The 17,482-nt window shown below is 33.7% G+C and overlaps 1 protein-coding gene across 1 annotated transcript in view; it reads right to left on the bottom strand.

The window, feature by feature from the left end:
- Window positions 1-17,482, bottom strand: part of ATL1 (atlastin GTPase 1) — a 56,282-nt gene that overhangs the window by 20,253 nt on the left and 18,547 nt on the right. The window contains exons 2-6 of the mRNA XM_090270849.1: window positions 15,643-15,890; window positions 13,414-13,548; window positions 12,860-12,964; window positions 11,058-11,108; window positions 8,827-8,883 (exon numbers count right to left, since the gene is read on the bottom strand). Coding sequence (XP_090126975.1) covers window positions 8,827-8,883; window positions 11,058-11,108; window positions 12,860-12,964; window positions 13,414-13,548; window positions 15,643-15,890 — 596 coding nt within the window. The remainder of the gene's footprint in view (window positions 1-8,826; window positions 8,884-11,057; window positions 11,109-12,859; window positions 12,965-13,413; window positions 13,549-15,642; window positions 15,891-17,482) is intronic.

Raw genomic sequence — 17,482 nt, 5'->3', positions numbered from 1 at the left:
ATTCTTTGGTAGAGTTCTCATTAAGGGCTCATGGGAACAGTATTTTTTTGCATTCTTACATGTTGATAACAGTTTGTGCCATTTATAACTTAAAATTCAGTTTTGCAAGACATAAAATCCTTGGCTCACATCTTCTTTCTTTAAAAGGAATGCTTCTTAGTTTGCATTATAGATATTTCTTGTTTCACTAAGGTGGAACCTCTTCTCTCTCTCTCTCTCTCTCTCTCTCTCTCTCTCCTTGTTTTGTTTTGTGGATTTTTGTGGGGAAGAGATTCTTCTGGAGAGAATTTTAAAATACCTACATACACTATCTTTAAATAGCCCACTATCTTTAAATATATGCCAATTTCTGTGAACATTTTTGCCAAAATAAAATATAACAACTTGTGTTCAGAACATTTACACCTAAAACATGTATTTTGAAAATAGAGGTTAGCTAGGAAGCAACTTTTGCAAAACAGAAGTTCACAAACGAGGATAAATGAAACCAAGTATGTGGATTTGGCTATATTTTACATTTTTCTTGGAAGATTTTAGCCTCATTTCTTGGTCTTGTTCACTGGACATCTTCCAAAGTCGACATAATGAGGACCATGTGTAGAACAGCATCAAATATAAAGTTTTATTTTTTCAAATCAACAATCTATATTCTATTTTTCTACCTATAGTGTCAACTTCCCATGTTCCCTGCCTAATGCTCCCATCCAATGCTGAGCTGGTAAACTGACTCTCCAACAATAAAACACCTTGATTTGTAGCATTTGACAATTTCTGTGATGTAAATATACACACCATGGCTAATTTCAAGCTACTAACTGTTTAATAATTGGCTTATGTAATTCCTGAATATTTTACTAATTAGCCCTCATAAACTGTTATGAGCCAGCTAATAAGTACACTCATTGGTCCCAACCCCTCCCATGATAATTTGTATGTTTTATATTTCTCATGTATGGAATTCTATGAATCTCAGTCCTTATTCCAAAAGCCATCAGTTTTCTGGACTGCTGAATCTTGATTTGTTCATATATATAGATAGAGATAAAAATCAAGACTATAAATTATCCTAATTTTCTCAAAACATTTGAAGACATAAATACTTTTTTTTAAAAATGAATTAAATCCAGTTAGGCAACTGGGGTAAAAGATGGACCTATGCTGTGTATTTCCTATAAATGATCATATATATTTTTTAAATCATGAAAAAACATCACCCTTGTTAACTTCCCTTTGGAGACTGTATCATTTAGGAAAGTATTCAAAATGAGTGTTACAGCACTACTATGAGTAACAGAAAAACTTCCAAATGTTTAACAATTGGGAAATGGCTAAACAAATTATGGCATATTGATATGGCAATACATTACATGGCTATTAATATTACAAATATGTGAAATACATCAATACATGTTTTATGTTGGTTATAGGGGTGACATGGGTTCACAATAGAAAAAAACAGTGAATTTTCTGGGGTGAGGAAGAGGATAGAAGTGGTGCTAAGAACACTTGCTGAATTAATTGAACTGTTAAAAGTTTTTTATTTGGATTTTTTCCTCCATAGTTTTTCTAATTTAAATGTGAATTATTTTCCTGCTATCCTAAATGCTCTGAGATTTAAATATATTTGCATTTTATCTTTTAATTTTATAACATGTAGTATTTTTTGGTTTTAATTTGGTTGCTTTAATCTTAAATAGCTTTGGAAGCCAGTTTTGCTACTTAATGAGTTTCTCAACTCAAGGAGTTAGCTGACTCATTTAGTCAAAACCTTTTCTTTTCACTGACATTTCATAATGCCAACAGTTTACTAACAAGTGATGATCTCTTTAAGTTTTTTCTATTGCTTGTTTACAGTTCATACTTTTAACCCAAAGCAGTAACTCTCTCTAGCAACTGATCTATCTGTCTGAGCATTGGTTGGTCTCATTTGGTTTTAGTGTACCTGGCAAAGGGTAAGAAGCAATGATACCTTCTGATAAGACTTAACATTCCTTTCCAGAATTTACAATGCAATTCCCCAGTCTATACCAATGGATCCTGAGAGTAACAAATTCAGAAAATGAACCAACTAGAGCTTACAACTCTTAGTGTTGTACATTCTGTGGGTTTGGACAAAGGTATAATGACATATATCCATCATTATAATATCACATGAGTATTTTCACAGCCTTAAAAATCCTTTGTCCTCTGCTTATTCACCTCTCCACTTCTTGCCACCCCCACCATCCTCTGATCTTTGTCTCCCATTGTTTTGCCTCTTCCAGAATGTCATATAGTTGGAATTATACAATATGTAGCCTTTTCAGTTTGACTTATTTCACTTAGTAATATGCATTTAATGTTCCCTTATGAATTTTCATGGACTGATAACTCATTTCCTTTTTTAGGGCTGAATAATATTTCATTGCCAGGATGTATGCAGTTTATCCATTCATCTACTAAAGGACATCTTGTTTGCCTCCAAGTTTCATCAATTATAAATAAAGCTGCTACAAATATCTGTCTGCAGCTTTTTGTGTGGACATAAGTTTTCAACTCCTTTGTGTAAATACCAAGGAGTGTGATAAAAGGATCATATATTAAAAGTATGTTTATAATTTTGTTAGAAACCACCTGTCTTCCAAAGTGGCTGTACCATTTTACATTCCCACCAGATATATACGAGAGTACCTGTTGCTTCACATCCTCTTTTGTAGAGGCTTTGGTGTTGGCAGTGCTCTGAAAATTGGCCATTCTGATAGGTGTGTAGTGGTTCCTTTGCCTATTTTTGATTGGCAAAACTTCCTTATTTGCAAAACTTCCTTGCATATTCTATATATTAAGCCCTTGTTGACTTCTGACATTGTCAATACCTTCTACTAATCTGTTCACTTTGCTTAAAGAGTCCTCTAATAAATGAAAATACTCTATTTTAATGTAATAACACCCATCAGTTTTTAACTACATGGTTTATTTTGTGAGAGTCTTAGTAAACAAGTGTTTCTTCACATCAGTTCAGGATATTTCCAGTATTTTCTACTATTAGTATAAACTTTCATATTTAGTTCTTTAATCCAACTAGAGCTTACTACTATATATGGTGTTTAATAAAAATACAAATTTTTCTTCAAATAGTGACTTTTTTTCCCCTTAACTCCAGCTACTAATCCATCCATTTCCCACTGGTTTATGACACCACCTCTATTGAATACAAGGTTTCCATATATATAGGAATATATATGGAGTCTGTTTAGTTCCATTAGGATATTTTCTTGTATCTGTGTAGGACCACACTATTTTCATTTCTATGGTTTCTTAGTGTGTATTCCATCCTCCAATTTGAATTTTCTTTTTAAAAACTGGCTTATTCTTTAGAAATCCTGTGGTGATTTTAATTGGAATTGCACTGATTTTATTGATTAATTTGGGGAGAATTAAATTTTCTACATTAAACCATCCCATCTGAAATATATGTTTTATACAAATTTCCCTTTATGACCTTTAATGTATCTTTGAATTTTTTTCCATGAAAGTCTTTATATTTTGGGACTAAGTTAGCAAAGCTTTTTAAATTTAAATTTAATTTTATTTTTGCTACTGTGAATGGTATACTTAAAAAAAAAAACAAACCAACTTATATTTGCTAGTTGGTAATTGCTGGTTTGAGACATACTATTGATTTTTTAAGATAAAAAATTTTTATGATATGATGCCTAGAAAATAACTTCTATGTATTTTGTTAAGCACATTAATAAAATGAATGCCTGTGAATCCACAAACCCACTTAAGTAATGGAACATACCAACAACATTGAAGCTGCCTGTGTGTCCCTCCCTGATGTTTCCCTATTTCTCCTCTCGAGTGGTAATCACTATCCTAAATTTTGCTTTCAATATAGTTTTTCACATATATAGGTATTCTAAAATGATATGCTGTTTAGTTTAATTTTGATCATTTTTCAACTATATAAAAAATGCCATCATACTATAAATAGTTCTTAAGAGGCAACTTTTTTCACTCCACAGTATTTTTAAGATTGATCTATACTGAAGTATGTAATTTTACTAGGCTCTTTCTTTTTATTTTCTTTAGGGTTCTTCTGTTGTTTTCCTTTCTCTAAATTTGTGCTTACATAACTGATTTTATGCCTTTTTCTTTTCTAAAATAAACTTTTAGGGCTTTATTTTTTCCTCCAAGCACTATTTTCATTATAGTATTTTTCAACATACAAAATTTTTAAAGCATTCAGTTCACAGTATTTTCAATTTTTTATTATTATTTTGACTTGACCCAGAAGTTATTTTTGAAATATGTATTTAAATTTCCAAAATATGTTTTTTTCTGAATGAACACTTTCTTATTAACTTGTAACTAAATTATTCTTTGGCCACAGAATGAACTCAGTATGAATTCAATCCTTTGAAATTTGTGGAAACATGCTCCGTGGCTTAGTATGTGGTAAATTTTTGTAAATGTACCCTGTATGCTTAAGAACAATGTGTTTTCTCTGTGTTAGGTATTACATTTTATACATGTCCAAAAAAGTAAGTTTATTAACCTGTGTTTCATATCTCTTTTTCTTTACCAATTTTCTTTATGTTTGACCAATCAATAGTTAGGAAAGCTGTGCTTGAATGAATTTACCCATTTCCTCTTACAATTCTATCAACTTTTACTTTATATATTTTAAGGATATTTGACATACAAATTTAGAATTCTTACATTGTCCTGGGGAAGTGAACTTTTTGTCATTATCCACTTCTTTACTCTAAATAATTCTTATTGACTTGAAGTCTCACATTAACATAGCTACCCACGTTTTCTTTTACGTAGTATGTGCTTGGTATATCTTATTCTTATGTTTTAGTATGCTTCTTATAAATAACATAGATTATTTAATTTTTATAGAAACTAATAGTCTCTTTAATTGATGTTTAACTCTATATTTATTGAAATCATGAATCCATTTGAACTTTACCATTTTGCTTTGTGGTTTCCTTTTGTTCCTCTTTTTCCTTGCTTCTCTTTTTTCTTGTCCTCTTTAGAGTCACTGCAGTATTTCCTTGTTTTATTTGTTCTTTTCTAATGCCATTTCCATCCTCTATGGCCTTGGATGTACTGTATTCCAGTTCTATTATTCTTGCAGTAATTCTTGACATTTTAACAATGACATAGTATAATTTTTAAAAAAATAATTTATCTGTTTGTTTGTTTACTTATTTATATTCAGAGAGAGGGGAAAGGAGAAAGAGAGGGAGAGAAACATCACTGTGTGGTTGCCTCTCACGTGCGCCCCCAACTGGGGTGCTGAAGTGCAACCTAGTCATGTGCCCTGACTGGGAATCAAACCAGCGATACTTGGTTCGCAAGCCGATGCTCAATCCACTGAGCCACAGCAGCCAGGTCACATAGTATAACTTTTAACACTCCTGACTGATGCAAGGACCAAAGCTTACATTCTATTTTGTACAATATTTTGGTTCTGTCTTTTTTAACTACAATAAATTAGAAATTATTATTTCATATATGTATATGATGTTTACTTACATTTGATAACATAGTTATGGTTTGGTGATGATGAACTCCTTTAATTTTTTCTTGTCTGGAAAGCTCTTTATCTACCCTTCAATTCTAAATGATAGCTTTGCTGAGTAGAGCATTCTTGGCTGTAGGTACCCACGTTTCATGATTTTGAATATTTGTTGCCAATCCCTTCTAGCCTGAAAAGTTTCTTTTGAGAAATCAGCTGACAGTCTTATGGGAACTCCCCTGTAAGTAACTAACTGTTTTCCCTTGCTGCTTTTAAGATTCTCTCTTTATTGTTCACTTTTGGCATTTAAATTATTATTAGAGTGGACTTCTTTGCATCCATCTTGTTTGGGACTCCCTGTGTTTCCTAGACTTGCATGTATCTTTCCTTCACCAAATTAGGGAAGTTTTCTTTCATTATTTTTTCAAATCGATTTCCTATTTCTTGCTTCCTCTTCTCCTTCTGGCATTCCTATAATGTGAATGTTGGACCTCTTGAAGTTGTCCCAGAGGCTGCTTATACTATCCTCATTTTTTGCATTCTTTTTTCTTCTTGTTCTGATTCGTTGTTTTTTCTTCCTTATGTCCCAAATCATTGATTTGATTCTTGGCTTCATTCACTCTATTATTGTTTACCTATACATTTTTCTTTATTTCAATTAGTGTATCCTTCATTTCTGACTGGATCTTTTTTATGCTGTTGAGGACCTCACTAAGTTCCTTGAGCATCCTATAACTAGTGTTTTGAACTCTGCATCTGATAGATTGCTTATCTCCCTTTTGTTTAGCTCTTTTTCTGGAGTTTTGATCTGTTCTTTCATTTGGGCCATGTTTCTTTGTCTCATTTTGGCAGCCTGCTGTGTTTGTTTCTATGTATTAGGTAGAGCTGCTTTGACTCTGTGTCTTGGTAGAGTGACCCAATGTAGTAGGTATCTTGTAGGGTCCAGTGGCATGGCCTCTCTTATTACCTAAGCTGAGTACATGAGGTGCAAGCAACCCTCTGTGTGGGCTGACAATACCCTCCTCTTGTAGTTGAGCCTTGGTTGCTGTTGGCAGATCAAAGCTGTGAATCTAGGCTGCGCTGCTGCTAGTGCCAGGCTTGGGGTTCACTGATTGTTTTAGAGGATTTAGGAAGTTGTGCAATATGATCCAAGGTCAGCCATTCATATGGAAAAGTAGCTTGGGTTGTCCATAAATCGGGTGAGGTGGAGTCTCTGGGGATATCCATGGTGGATCAAACAATGTTAGCTAGGTTGATGGAGTCTCAGATATGGCACCAGACTGCTGGCTCCATGGTCTGCAGGTGGAGGGCTCAGAAAAGTGACAATGGCCTCTGCTCGCCCTGATGCCAGACACTTCAGCCTCTCCCAATATGCCACTGGTGCTCTTTAAGCTGCCATCCCAGTGCTGGAGCTCAGAGGGAGTGAGTCTGAGTAGGTGAGTCCATGTATGGGTCCTTTAAGCGGAACTGCTTAGGGCTACAGAAGTTTCTTCCACCAACTCAGTCTCTGCTGGTTTTTGCAGCCAGAAATTGTGGGGATTTATCTTCCTGGTACTGGAACCCTGGGCCGGGGGTACTGGTATGGGGCTGGGATTTCTCACTCCCAACATATGCCTCCTGAATTTTTATCCACCACACACATGGGTGTGGGACCAGCCCATTTCATGTCTGTGCTCCTCCTACCAGTCTGGATGGATGTGGTTGGTCTTTTTAATTCCATAGTTGTCAGACTTCCACTCAGCTTGGTTTCTGATGGTTCTGAGTGATGGTTGTTCTATATTTTAGTTGTAATTTTGATGTGGTTATGCAGAGGTGAGCCATGTCTGCCTATACTGCCATCTTGACTGGAAGTCTCTCCAAATTATCTAATCTTCTATTACTGGAAGCACAAGACATTCATCCCTTATTTCTTAAGGATATTTAATATGCTCATATGGTAGTCTGCCTCCAATAAGGCTCTCAAGATCGCTGACTCCTGGTATTTCCACCCTTGTTTACTCCCCTCCCATATTATGCCAGGGTTAGTCTGCATGACCAATAGAACTTGGCAGAACTAATAATGTCTTCACTTCCAAGATTAGATTATAAGTGATTGCTGCTTCTCTCTCGGCTGCTGTCTTTGGCAATGGAATCATTTACTCTGGGATATGCCTGTTGTGAGCAGCCCCTACAGAAAGGTCCATGAGATGAGGAATTGAAGCCTCCTGCCAACAGCCATGTGAGTGAGCTTAGAAGTGGGCTCTACAGTCAAGTTTTCAGAAAATGTCTCCCAGCCAACAATTTGAACAAGACATCTTGAGAGACCCTGAGCTAAAATCACTGAGCCAAAATCACTTCAGATAGATTCCTAACCCTCAAAAAATGTGTGAGATGATAAATGTTTATGATTTTAGGATGATTTGTTATGCATCAACAAATAACTAATATAGCTCATTTTAAATTATTTGCCACCTGAGCCATTAATTGTAGACCTTCATTAGTTGTTGAGTGTTCTTGTGTGTTCACATTCCTTGCAGGGCATGATCCATTTTTTGGCTGGTGATGTGTATCTGAAGAGAGAGGCTAAATTCTAGAGCTTAGCTTGAGCCCCCTCTGATAAGCCCAGGCTGAAGCCATCTTGCTTCAAGTAGACAGTCTTTGGTGTTTAAATCTCTTCCTCCTCCAGGTACCTTGTTAAGGGCTGTTTGACTTAGTTATAATCTCTTGGTTCTTGGTATATAATCATAGGGGTTAAGGGGCCAAAGTATCTGCTCATACAACCCAATCAAAGTGCAGGTATTGCTCTGATATTATCCTGTTGTTCCCAGCAGAGGCTGAGCTGTGTGTTGTTCTTCTGACACTCAGTGTAACAGACAGGTAATGGTTCCCACAGGTCAATGAGTAAGAAAGAAAAGGGCACCTCTAAAAACTGTCTTGTGCTCAGACAGCTTTTGCTGTGGCTTGCAAACGCCTCTTACTTATTTGTTTGAAAAACTTAACAAATATTTTTTTGTTTGTTTGCTTTTGTGACATTGCTAGGGTTGGGTTTAGGGAAAAAAAGCTGATATTTTTGCATGAACCAAAACATTCATTCATTTATTTTCCCTTTCTTTTTTAATAAAAACAATTTTTTAAATTTTCAATTCTATCTTCTTGTAATATCAAATGGCATTAAATAGCTATTTGATTGCTATTCGATGATAGAAGCATTCAAACAGGCTTCTTAAATGAAATTTTAAAAAAGAAAAAAGAGAAGACCCTCTTAATTAATCAAAATACTTGCTTATACTCTTCAAGAAAATTTAAAAAGAATTTATCATCATTTAACCACAACTCACCTGAAATGGCTTCAGGAATGTCTCCTCCATTGCCAGTCTGCCATACTCAGTGAAAAGCTAGAAGGAAAATCAAACACACACACAAACACACAAATACAAATACATGCACAAAGAAAACTTCAGTATCTGCGAAGTTTTACTTCTTGGCTTTCTTCCATTTACATATATATTTTTTGCAAAGCTGTAAGAAAATACTAAATTATTAAAATTATAATAATCATTTTAAGGAACTAGTAGATAAAATAGTACAGTAATTAGATATTTTAAAATTAAGGATATAAAGTACATTTTAAAAATAAAGTTTTCAAAAAATAAAAAAATAAAAATAAAGTTTCCATTTTAAAGCTAACGCTTTTTATATCTAGAATACAGAACAGTTTTTTTGTTGTTATTTTGTAGGGACAATGAGGAGACAGAAACATGTTAAATGACCTTTCAAAGCAAAACTTGCATAATTAGGCCAGAGAGCAATAAACTATGTAGGATGTATTTATAAAGGTTGTGGCCTGAGAACACTTAATGGTACAATGGCCTAGATTATTACAAAGGCATATACACATTTGGCTAAGAAGCGAACAATCAGACACACTGCTGTCTCATATATATATATATATATATATATATATATATATATTTTTTTTTTTTTTTTTTTTATTGCTCCCAATTGAGAAGCATCATAGTAGTTTTTGTGTTGTTAGAAATGGAAGGTTTTGGAGAACACAGAGCTAACGGGGTGACTGTGATTGGGCCTCTGGTGAGAGTTTCATCCAGAGTATCTGAGTGGGTTTCCCCATATGTACACAGGAAATGCCACTGCATACACAAGAGTAACAAGCTGCAGTGGCTTCTCAGAGTGGGGGAACAATGCTGACACTGAGGACTCCCATCCCTTGCCCCTTTAGAAGAGCTTCATGGTACCACATTGTCTCTCCTGTGAAGGCTATGGGAATCTAGAAAGCAAAGGGTAATTACTAGGTATCTGATTATAGAGTGATTAAATGAAAGTCTGGAAAATCATATCTAAAAGGCAGGTGGTCCAGGGATTAGTCACTCTCATTAGAATCATCTGTTAACATAAATTGAATTCACAATCTTTTTTGAGGATGACTGAGATGTTAATCACAGGAATAATTTTAAATGATCTCAAAAAAGATAATTTACTTAATATCAAGGTCCAAAATCACTCCTTTTTTAGAAATCCCTAAAACTAGTATTGCACAGTACATGCCTGAAGAAATAATTGAACTTATAAGAAACATCTAACAATTATTTGGCATACTGTCTATTTGTCATAAATGGTCAGTGAGATATACAAGAAATATATTTGGGAGTAATACTGGCTGTGAACTCAAAATAATATTTCTGACATTACAAATTACCCTGCTTTATCATCCTTTATTTTCTGTTAAATTTGTGCACAACTTTTATTGTCAAGATAAAATAATATATTGAAAGAAAAAAATTCTATAAAATATACAGAGGGCAACTATTAGAGAAACAAATGACTTTGCTGTATGACCAATATAACAGAAATTGAAAGAGCAGAGGGTTACAGCGATGTGAAGTATCTTTACAAAATATCTAATTTTTTACTTGAGATTTAAATGCTGCTTGGTGAGTAGAAGGAGCACTGAGTCCAGTCAGATGACCACATTTTTATTCCCACTCTACCACTAATTAGCCACAAGAATTTAGGCAAGTCTTATTTCTTTCAGCCAAATTTTCCTCATGTATAAAATATGAAGTATAAGGTGTCACTGAAGTCTCTTTCAGATCTAAAACAGAATTCTGTGAGTTATATCATTAAGTAGCCCCTCATAGTTCTTAGGCAAAAAGTGGCCCACAGTGGGAAAAGACTGACATACAACTCATATCATACTAGTAATTATTAAATCCCTGACATTAAGACTTCAACTTCACATTTTGGATCATTTTTAAACCAAAGACACTTTTTCCATTCTAATTGGCCACATATTTTCACATATACAGGGCCAACAGGAAGTAGCTTAGAGAAACAAAGGAATTTGAAAACTGATTTAGAAAGAAGATAACCATACAAAACTGGGGGAAAAAAATCCTAGAAATAGGACCACCTCCATTTGATTATGTTTCTAAAGCTTTCTAAATTGTTAAGTTTTCCAAGTAGAAGAAGACCCAACCAAAACCTGAATTTCCGCTATACATGCTGAATACATTACCAGATATTTAAAAAATAATATAAATACCATTACCTGGAGGTGCTGAAGATCATCCTCCTGGACATTTTGGGATAAGTTATATACCTCAATTAAGAAATAAAGTTAAAATGAGAAAATAATTAGCATCATCCTAGTAAGAATGACACTTACTTTGTCATTCTTTATTATTCTAAATATCAGTTATCACAAACTTGAACTCTCTTACATACATTCTTGTATAATGATATTTATAAGACTTTGATGAGGAGTAAAAGAACCTTAAGAAACAATGAACAATGTACAATGATCATAAAATTGTTCCAGAAATGCAACTGCACCTGTTTTGGAGGCAGAATGTAAAAATTACTTTATGAATCCAATTTCACAATAGTCAATCAAATACTCCTTATAAATTATGGCAATCTAAATCTGAATAACCCAAATATAAAGTTGTTTTGAAAAGTTTTGTTGACTTCTTCACAATTGATTTTCTTAGTTATGTCTGTAGAGTGTTTCATCACATGAAAGTTAGATCCTCAATATCATTTTCACACTTGTAAATTTATGCATTATTGCTTCATGAACATATCACTGTATCAAGGTGACATTATTCTGAGGGTGATAAATATCAATAAGTTCAAAGAAAACTTAAGGATGTGTATATTTTAATGTACTATTACAAACAGTATACTTTTAAGTAGATAATTTCTCAGATAATAACAAATAGTCATTACTTAAAAGAACTTAGATTTTTCAGTGAAAATATTCAATGTCTTCAGGTAAAATATTAAATAGTAATCATAAATATTTAAAAGGCAAAGTCAATTTGGTTTTAATCAGCTTATGTAAATGGCTTATACTGTTGATTATGAAGAAATTAGATGTCAGTATTTTAAAGGGTCATTCACTTAAAGAGTATATTTTTAAATGCTAGTCAATCATAGGTTATAATTATGGTTTTCTATCTTAAAGTCCTTTATTTAAAAAATTCAGTCTTCCTTCTGTCCATCCTCTCATGGTTGTCTTACCCACACATGATGCCTTTATTGCCAGTTCATTAGCTCCATTTTCTCTACTTGCTTATAATCTCAACCTTGACTTACTGATCCTAACCACTTTGTCTTACCTACCTTTTTATACTATCTTAACCTTTCTTTTAATAGGCTGTTTCTTATCTACCATCTCTTCTTGCTCTTTCCAGTAAATAGAAAATATTTTAAATAGTATTAAAATCTTTTATGCTATGGGTTCTATGGTTACAGTAAAATTCTCTAAGGACTTTTAGGACAGCTTATAAAGCCTGCAATAACCTCAAGGACACCACTTAATAAGACTCATGGAAAGAAAAAAGGAAAGGAAAGGAAGATAAAAATTTTCACAAGAAGATACTTTCCTAAATATATATTAAAATATTTTAAAAAGCTGTGAACACATAGATTTTTATATTTATAAATGTTTCTATTAACTATGTAAAATAAAAATTTGCATTTATATATCTTGGTTCATTAAATATAACTTACAATAGTTTATCATAATATATCGGCATACATTATAAGATTTAATTTTATTGTGTTGATTACATGCTTTAAACAGAAAAAATTATCAACAGATAACATAACCTTTTCTGACTATAGTAGGCAATTTGAAAACTTACCAGAAATTAGGTGACAATAACAAAAACAATTCTACTCTTATAGAGTAGAATGATAAGAAATGGTATGCTAATTGAGCCAAATAATATACATGATTTACCATTTTTATTGTTTGTGTCACTAGCACACACAAGTAGAGAAACATATATTCATAATTTTTAGTGAATGAAACATCCATAAAAATGAATTTATTTTATTCCGTACCTGTATTGAGCTGATCATTGTGCTAAGAGCAAATACTGTGGCCGAATCTCTCAAAGTTGATTGACTATCAAAGGTACCCTGAGTATCCATCAATAGCACTGCAACCTATAGGCAAGCAGAGCATGTTATTGATATTTTATAGAGCATATAGAGTATTAGGGTTACTACAAAGTTAACACCATAAGAACTAAAGTAAACCATTAATAATGAATACTGTACTTCTTACACGTGCCATGAATGCCACAGAAAATAAAAATATTAGCTGCCAAATACTATAGTGACTTATTTTCACCAGTAATACAACATAACAGAAACAACACTGAAGCAAAGTTTAGATGTTAGCTAGCTGACTGGCTGTTCCATTGTCTCTACAATTTTACCTGCCCTGATCACAGGAAAGGTACATAGGAAACATGCCATAAAATGCTATGCACTTCTAATCATCATGTCAAATGACCAAAAATTAGTTTTCAAAGGGGAGTTTTTGAGGATCCTGAAAAGTAGTAACTGTTCCAAGTGAAAAATTGATTTTCTTTAAGAAATTCACATCATACCTTTTTACCATCAGGTTTATTGACAAGGAAGACTTCACTCCATATCTGGATTCCTGTTGTCTCTCGTTCAGACCCACCTCTCCATGAAAAACCAGTCAATGGTTCATTGTAATCTCCAACCCAATCAACTGATTCCTATAAATTAAGAAAGTCTATGATACAGAACTAGATATGTAGTATAGTATTTTCCATTCATCCATTCAGGTTTGTATATCTCTCCAACTCTAGTCAAAAGGAAACAACATATTCACATCTACTGTATTGATACAATCACTTCATTTATTCATCCAAAAAAGTTATTACAGAGGAGCAATTGCCTGCCACATTTTATGTTGGGTCCTGGGGATACAAAGATATCCAGACCAGAGGAAGTTCATAGCCTAATCGGGAGACAGACATGCTAGCAAACCATTATAATGCATTATATGCATGCCAAAATGGGAGTGCTTATTAGGGATAAATGGGAGCATAAGAAATGAAATAACCAACTCTTGGTCATATAAGACTTCAAAGGAAAGGTGTGTTTGAGCTAAGACTTGAAAGATGTTTAGAAATTTTCCAGATGAGCAAACTTGGGGACAGCATTCCAGAAACAAAGAAATAAAGATATAAGAGAACATATTGTATCAGGATATAAACAATAACATACTGCTTCAGTATTGGGGAAGGAGGGAGTGAATAACAGGAGGAGAGTCACCCAGTAGTAGGTGCAGAAAAACAAACACAACACAAATCTGTTATACTTTACTCTGAGTAAATGCTATTTAACACTAGCAGCATGACAAGTGTTATAGAATATTTCACTCAAATGTTTAAGTTAAAATTATGAATATGCCTAAAACTGCATAATCCCAAAGAATGTAAAGTATACTAATGTTCATTCAATTTTCCCACCTATGTTAAGTGACACACTAACGTTGGTATGCTGTAAATAGGGAATAAGAGTTTTGCTTGCTTTCAAAGCCTGAGTATTTTTTTTTTATTTTATAATGTTTTTTATTGATTATATTGTTACAACAGTTCCAATCTTCTCCCCCTTGTTCCCCTCCACCCAGCACCCCCCTCCCCCAGCAATCAAAGCCTGAGTATTTTAGCAGTTCTGTTCTTGATTTGTTTGAAGTGACATTAAATATACAAGATATTAAAGTTAACATTACAAAATTGTTAAAAAATAACCCAAATTTAAAAGATCAATCCAAAATGAATAATTATGGTATAAATACATAATACAAAGTTTCTTTGGGTAGTGTGTCTATTCTGCCTCAAAATTTATATTTGCACCAGAATGGTTGTACATAAAAGCATAGAAAAAAATAAAAATACTGGTATGCTCTCCACTCACAACCCTTTGTTCCCCAACTCTAATCTTCTATTTATCCCTCTGTTTTTGGTTTATCTTGTGTCCCTTAAAGTCTCATTTCTGTACCATACTATTGTCTCCAATGTTATAGCACTGTTGGTTGCCTCTGGGGCAGGGAGATAAGGATGAGAAATGAGTATGAAAAGATAAGATAAAACTTTCTGGGGTAAAAGCAAGATACACTCGATAAGATTCAGGGCTACAGAGGTATATGCATTTCAAAAACTATGCAAATATACTCTTGAGATTTGTGCAAGTAATTGTATGTAAATTTTACAACAAAAAAACTAAATAACTACTAAAATCTATAATAATTGAAACTTTGATGGGGAAGTATACTAATATCAATTTACTTTGAAATGAAGCAAAAATATTAGATGAAGTGATGGATGGAACTAATAGTTGGAGATGCATATATTAAGCAAGAATGTTAATGTCACTGATATAATCTAGGTAGTAGATACCCAGGTATTCACTGTAAAATTCTTTGAACTTTGCATGGAAAGTGTCATAATAAATGTTGGGGCAGGGGAATGATCACAATAAAAAAGTTTTACAAAAGTTATTTGACATTTTAAACTCTATAACATGTAAAATTTATAATCACATTACTATGTGGCATTCTTTTTTAAAAGAGTAAAAAATAAGTTATGTTCTATGGGAAATGTAGCGAAGTAGTTTCAGATAAAAGTGGCCTATGTAGTTTAGTACCCAAAGCACCAAAGTTGAAATGATTACACAATAGCATTTTGAAACTAGTTTATATTTAGGATACACAGTAATAGAAATGGAAATAAAGGACACTATTAAATAAAAACAATGTGACAGAAGCACAGAAACAGAAAACTTTTTAAAGCACCTTTACATACCTGGTTGTACATATATCTCAACATGAAGTCCATTAGGAATGACTTTCCTTTTCTAAATGCTCCAGCAACAGATACAGCAACGACCTCCTTGTCTCTGACAGCCTCTGAGAGAAGGATTCGATTTAGTGCAGTTTCATCTAACTCAAAGGAATGGTCGTCTTTGACAATAAGGACTTGGACCGGTCCTGCCTTTTTCACTGGCTCCTCCTCTTCTGAGCTCCATTCATATGCCTTTTCTGAAAACCCACCTGTTGAATAAAACGACAATTTATTCAGGCAGTCATCATAAGATACCAAGAAATGTCTATATACCTCGTAACTCTCAAACATCTGAAACAGGAACACAGTCAAATTAGAAATGCTCATTTAAAATGACATATATTAACGTCATTCATACCATATCTCAGAAAATTATATCTGGTTGTTCTGATCATGTGACCAAATCAAACAATTTTATTCTCAAAACAGCTCTACATCAGTGCAGAGATCTCTGCTTGCAGAGTGAGAAAGAAAATCATAACAAAGCAATCTACTTTTAGAAAAGAGGAATAAAATGGCTTTAGTGGATACTTTCTTGATCCCCTAGAAATAAGCTGGTTATTCATATGAAAAAGACTTGAAAAAAATTTTAAAGCTGAATATACATAGGATGAAATACATAAATGGACTCAGAATCATATATTCTTGAAATTGAAATAAATCTCTAAAGCATCTAGTTCAGCTCCCTCCAAAGCATGAATCCCATATACAAAATCCTAGACTCCTAATTGTCTAAAATACCTCCTAACAATGGTTACTGAGAATTAAATTGGGAAGGGCCAGATTATAGGTCTTCAAACCCATGGCAAAGAGGTCTGGAGATAATTCAATAAAAAAGGAAACTTGTGAAAGTTACTTTATGTGGAGATCTTACAAAAAAAGTGGTGTGAACGTAGGATATTACTAAACCTCTCAGTTTCTTCATCTGTAAAATGGAAACTGCTAATAGTACCTATTTAATAGTGTTGTGGTCAAGATTAAGGGAGTTACTATATGTAAAGTGCTGAGAACAGTGCTTGTCACTTAGTAAATTCACAAAGGTTAGCTATCATCATCATCAACACCACTACTACCTTGAAACTACTGACTGAATTAAGTATTCCTGAAAGAAGGTCTGCATACTTTCTATAAATATATGTGTATGTGTGTGCATGTGTGCATATGTCTGCGTGCACTTGTGTGTTTTCTGAGTTTTCTTTTAAATGATCAGAAATGCTATTTTTTAGCATTCATCTTTAATATACAAGAATTTTGGAGCCCTAGGCCTTGACATTTGCTGTATATTACAAAATAACCTCAAATGAGTCAAGTGACACATTCTTACATCCACTGCCTTTGTAACTTTATAATGGCCCACTGCTTTGACTCTGCCATCAGCCACATGATTTCTTGTAGCAGACATGGCTCTGCCATTCACTACCAGAGTATTTCTAGACTAGTTTGTTTGCTGCAGGATGAGAGACACTTGGAATGAGCTCTGCAGCAAGCTGACCCCAGCCATGTAAGGGAGCCAAGATCAACAGAGTTGCCTAACACTTATTTCAACATGTGATTAATAAATACTTACTGTTTTATGCCCCTCAGGTTTTGTGACTCTTTATCATGCAGTTTAACAGACAATAAACAACTGATACAGCCCACAACTCTCTCCTTTAAAAAGGTAGTACAGTGTAATGGCTAAAAACACAGGTTCTGGTTAAAAACACAGGCTCCGGTTAAAACCAGACTGCTGAGATTCAAATCAAGGCTTCCCCATTTCTTAGCTGAGTAACCATAGGCAAGTTGTTTAACCTCTCTTTGT

Source organism: Furipterus horrens, unplaced genomic scaffold (genome assembly GCF_987537825.1).
Source record: "Furipterus horrens unplaced genomic scaffold, mFurHor1.1.pri manual_scaffold_3, whole genome shotgun sequence".
In the NCBI taxonomy this organism is placed as follows: Eukaryota; Metazoa; Chordata; class Mammalia; order Chiroptera; family Furipteridae; genus Furipterus; species Furipterus horrens.
This window is presented reverse-complemented; position numbering and strand designations above follow the sequence as displayed.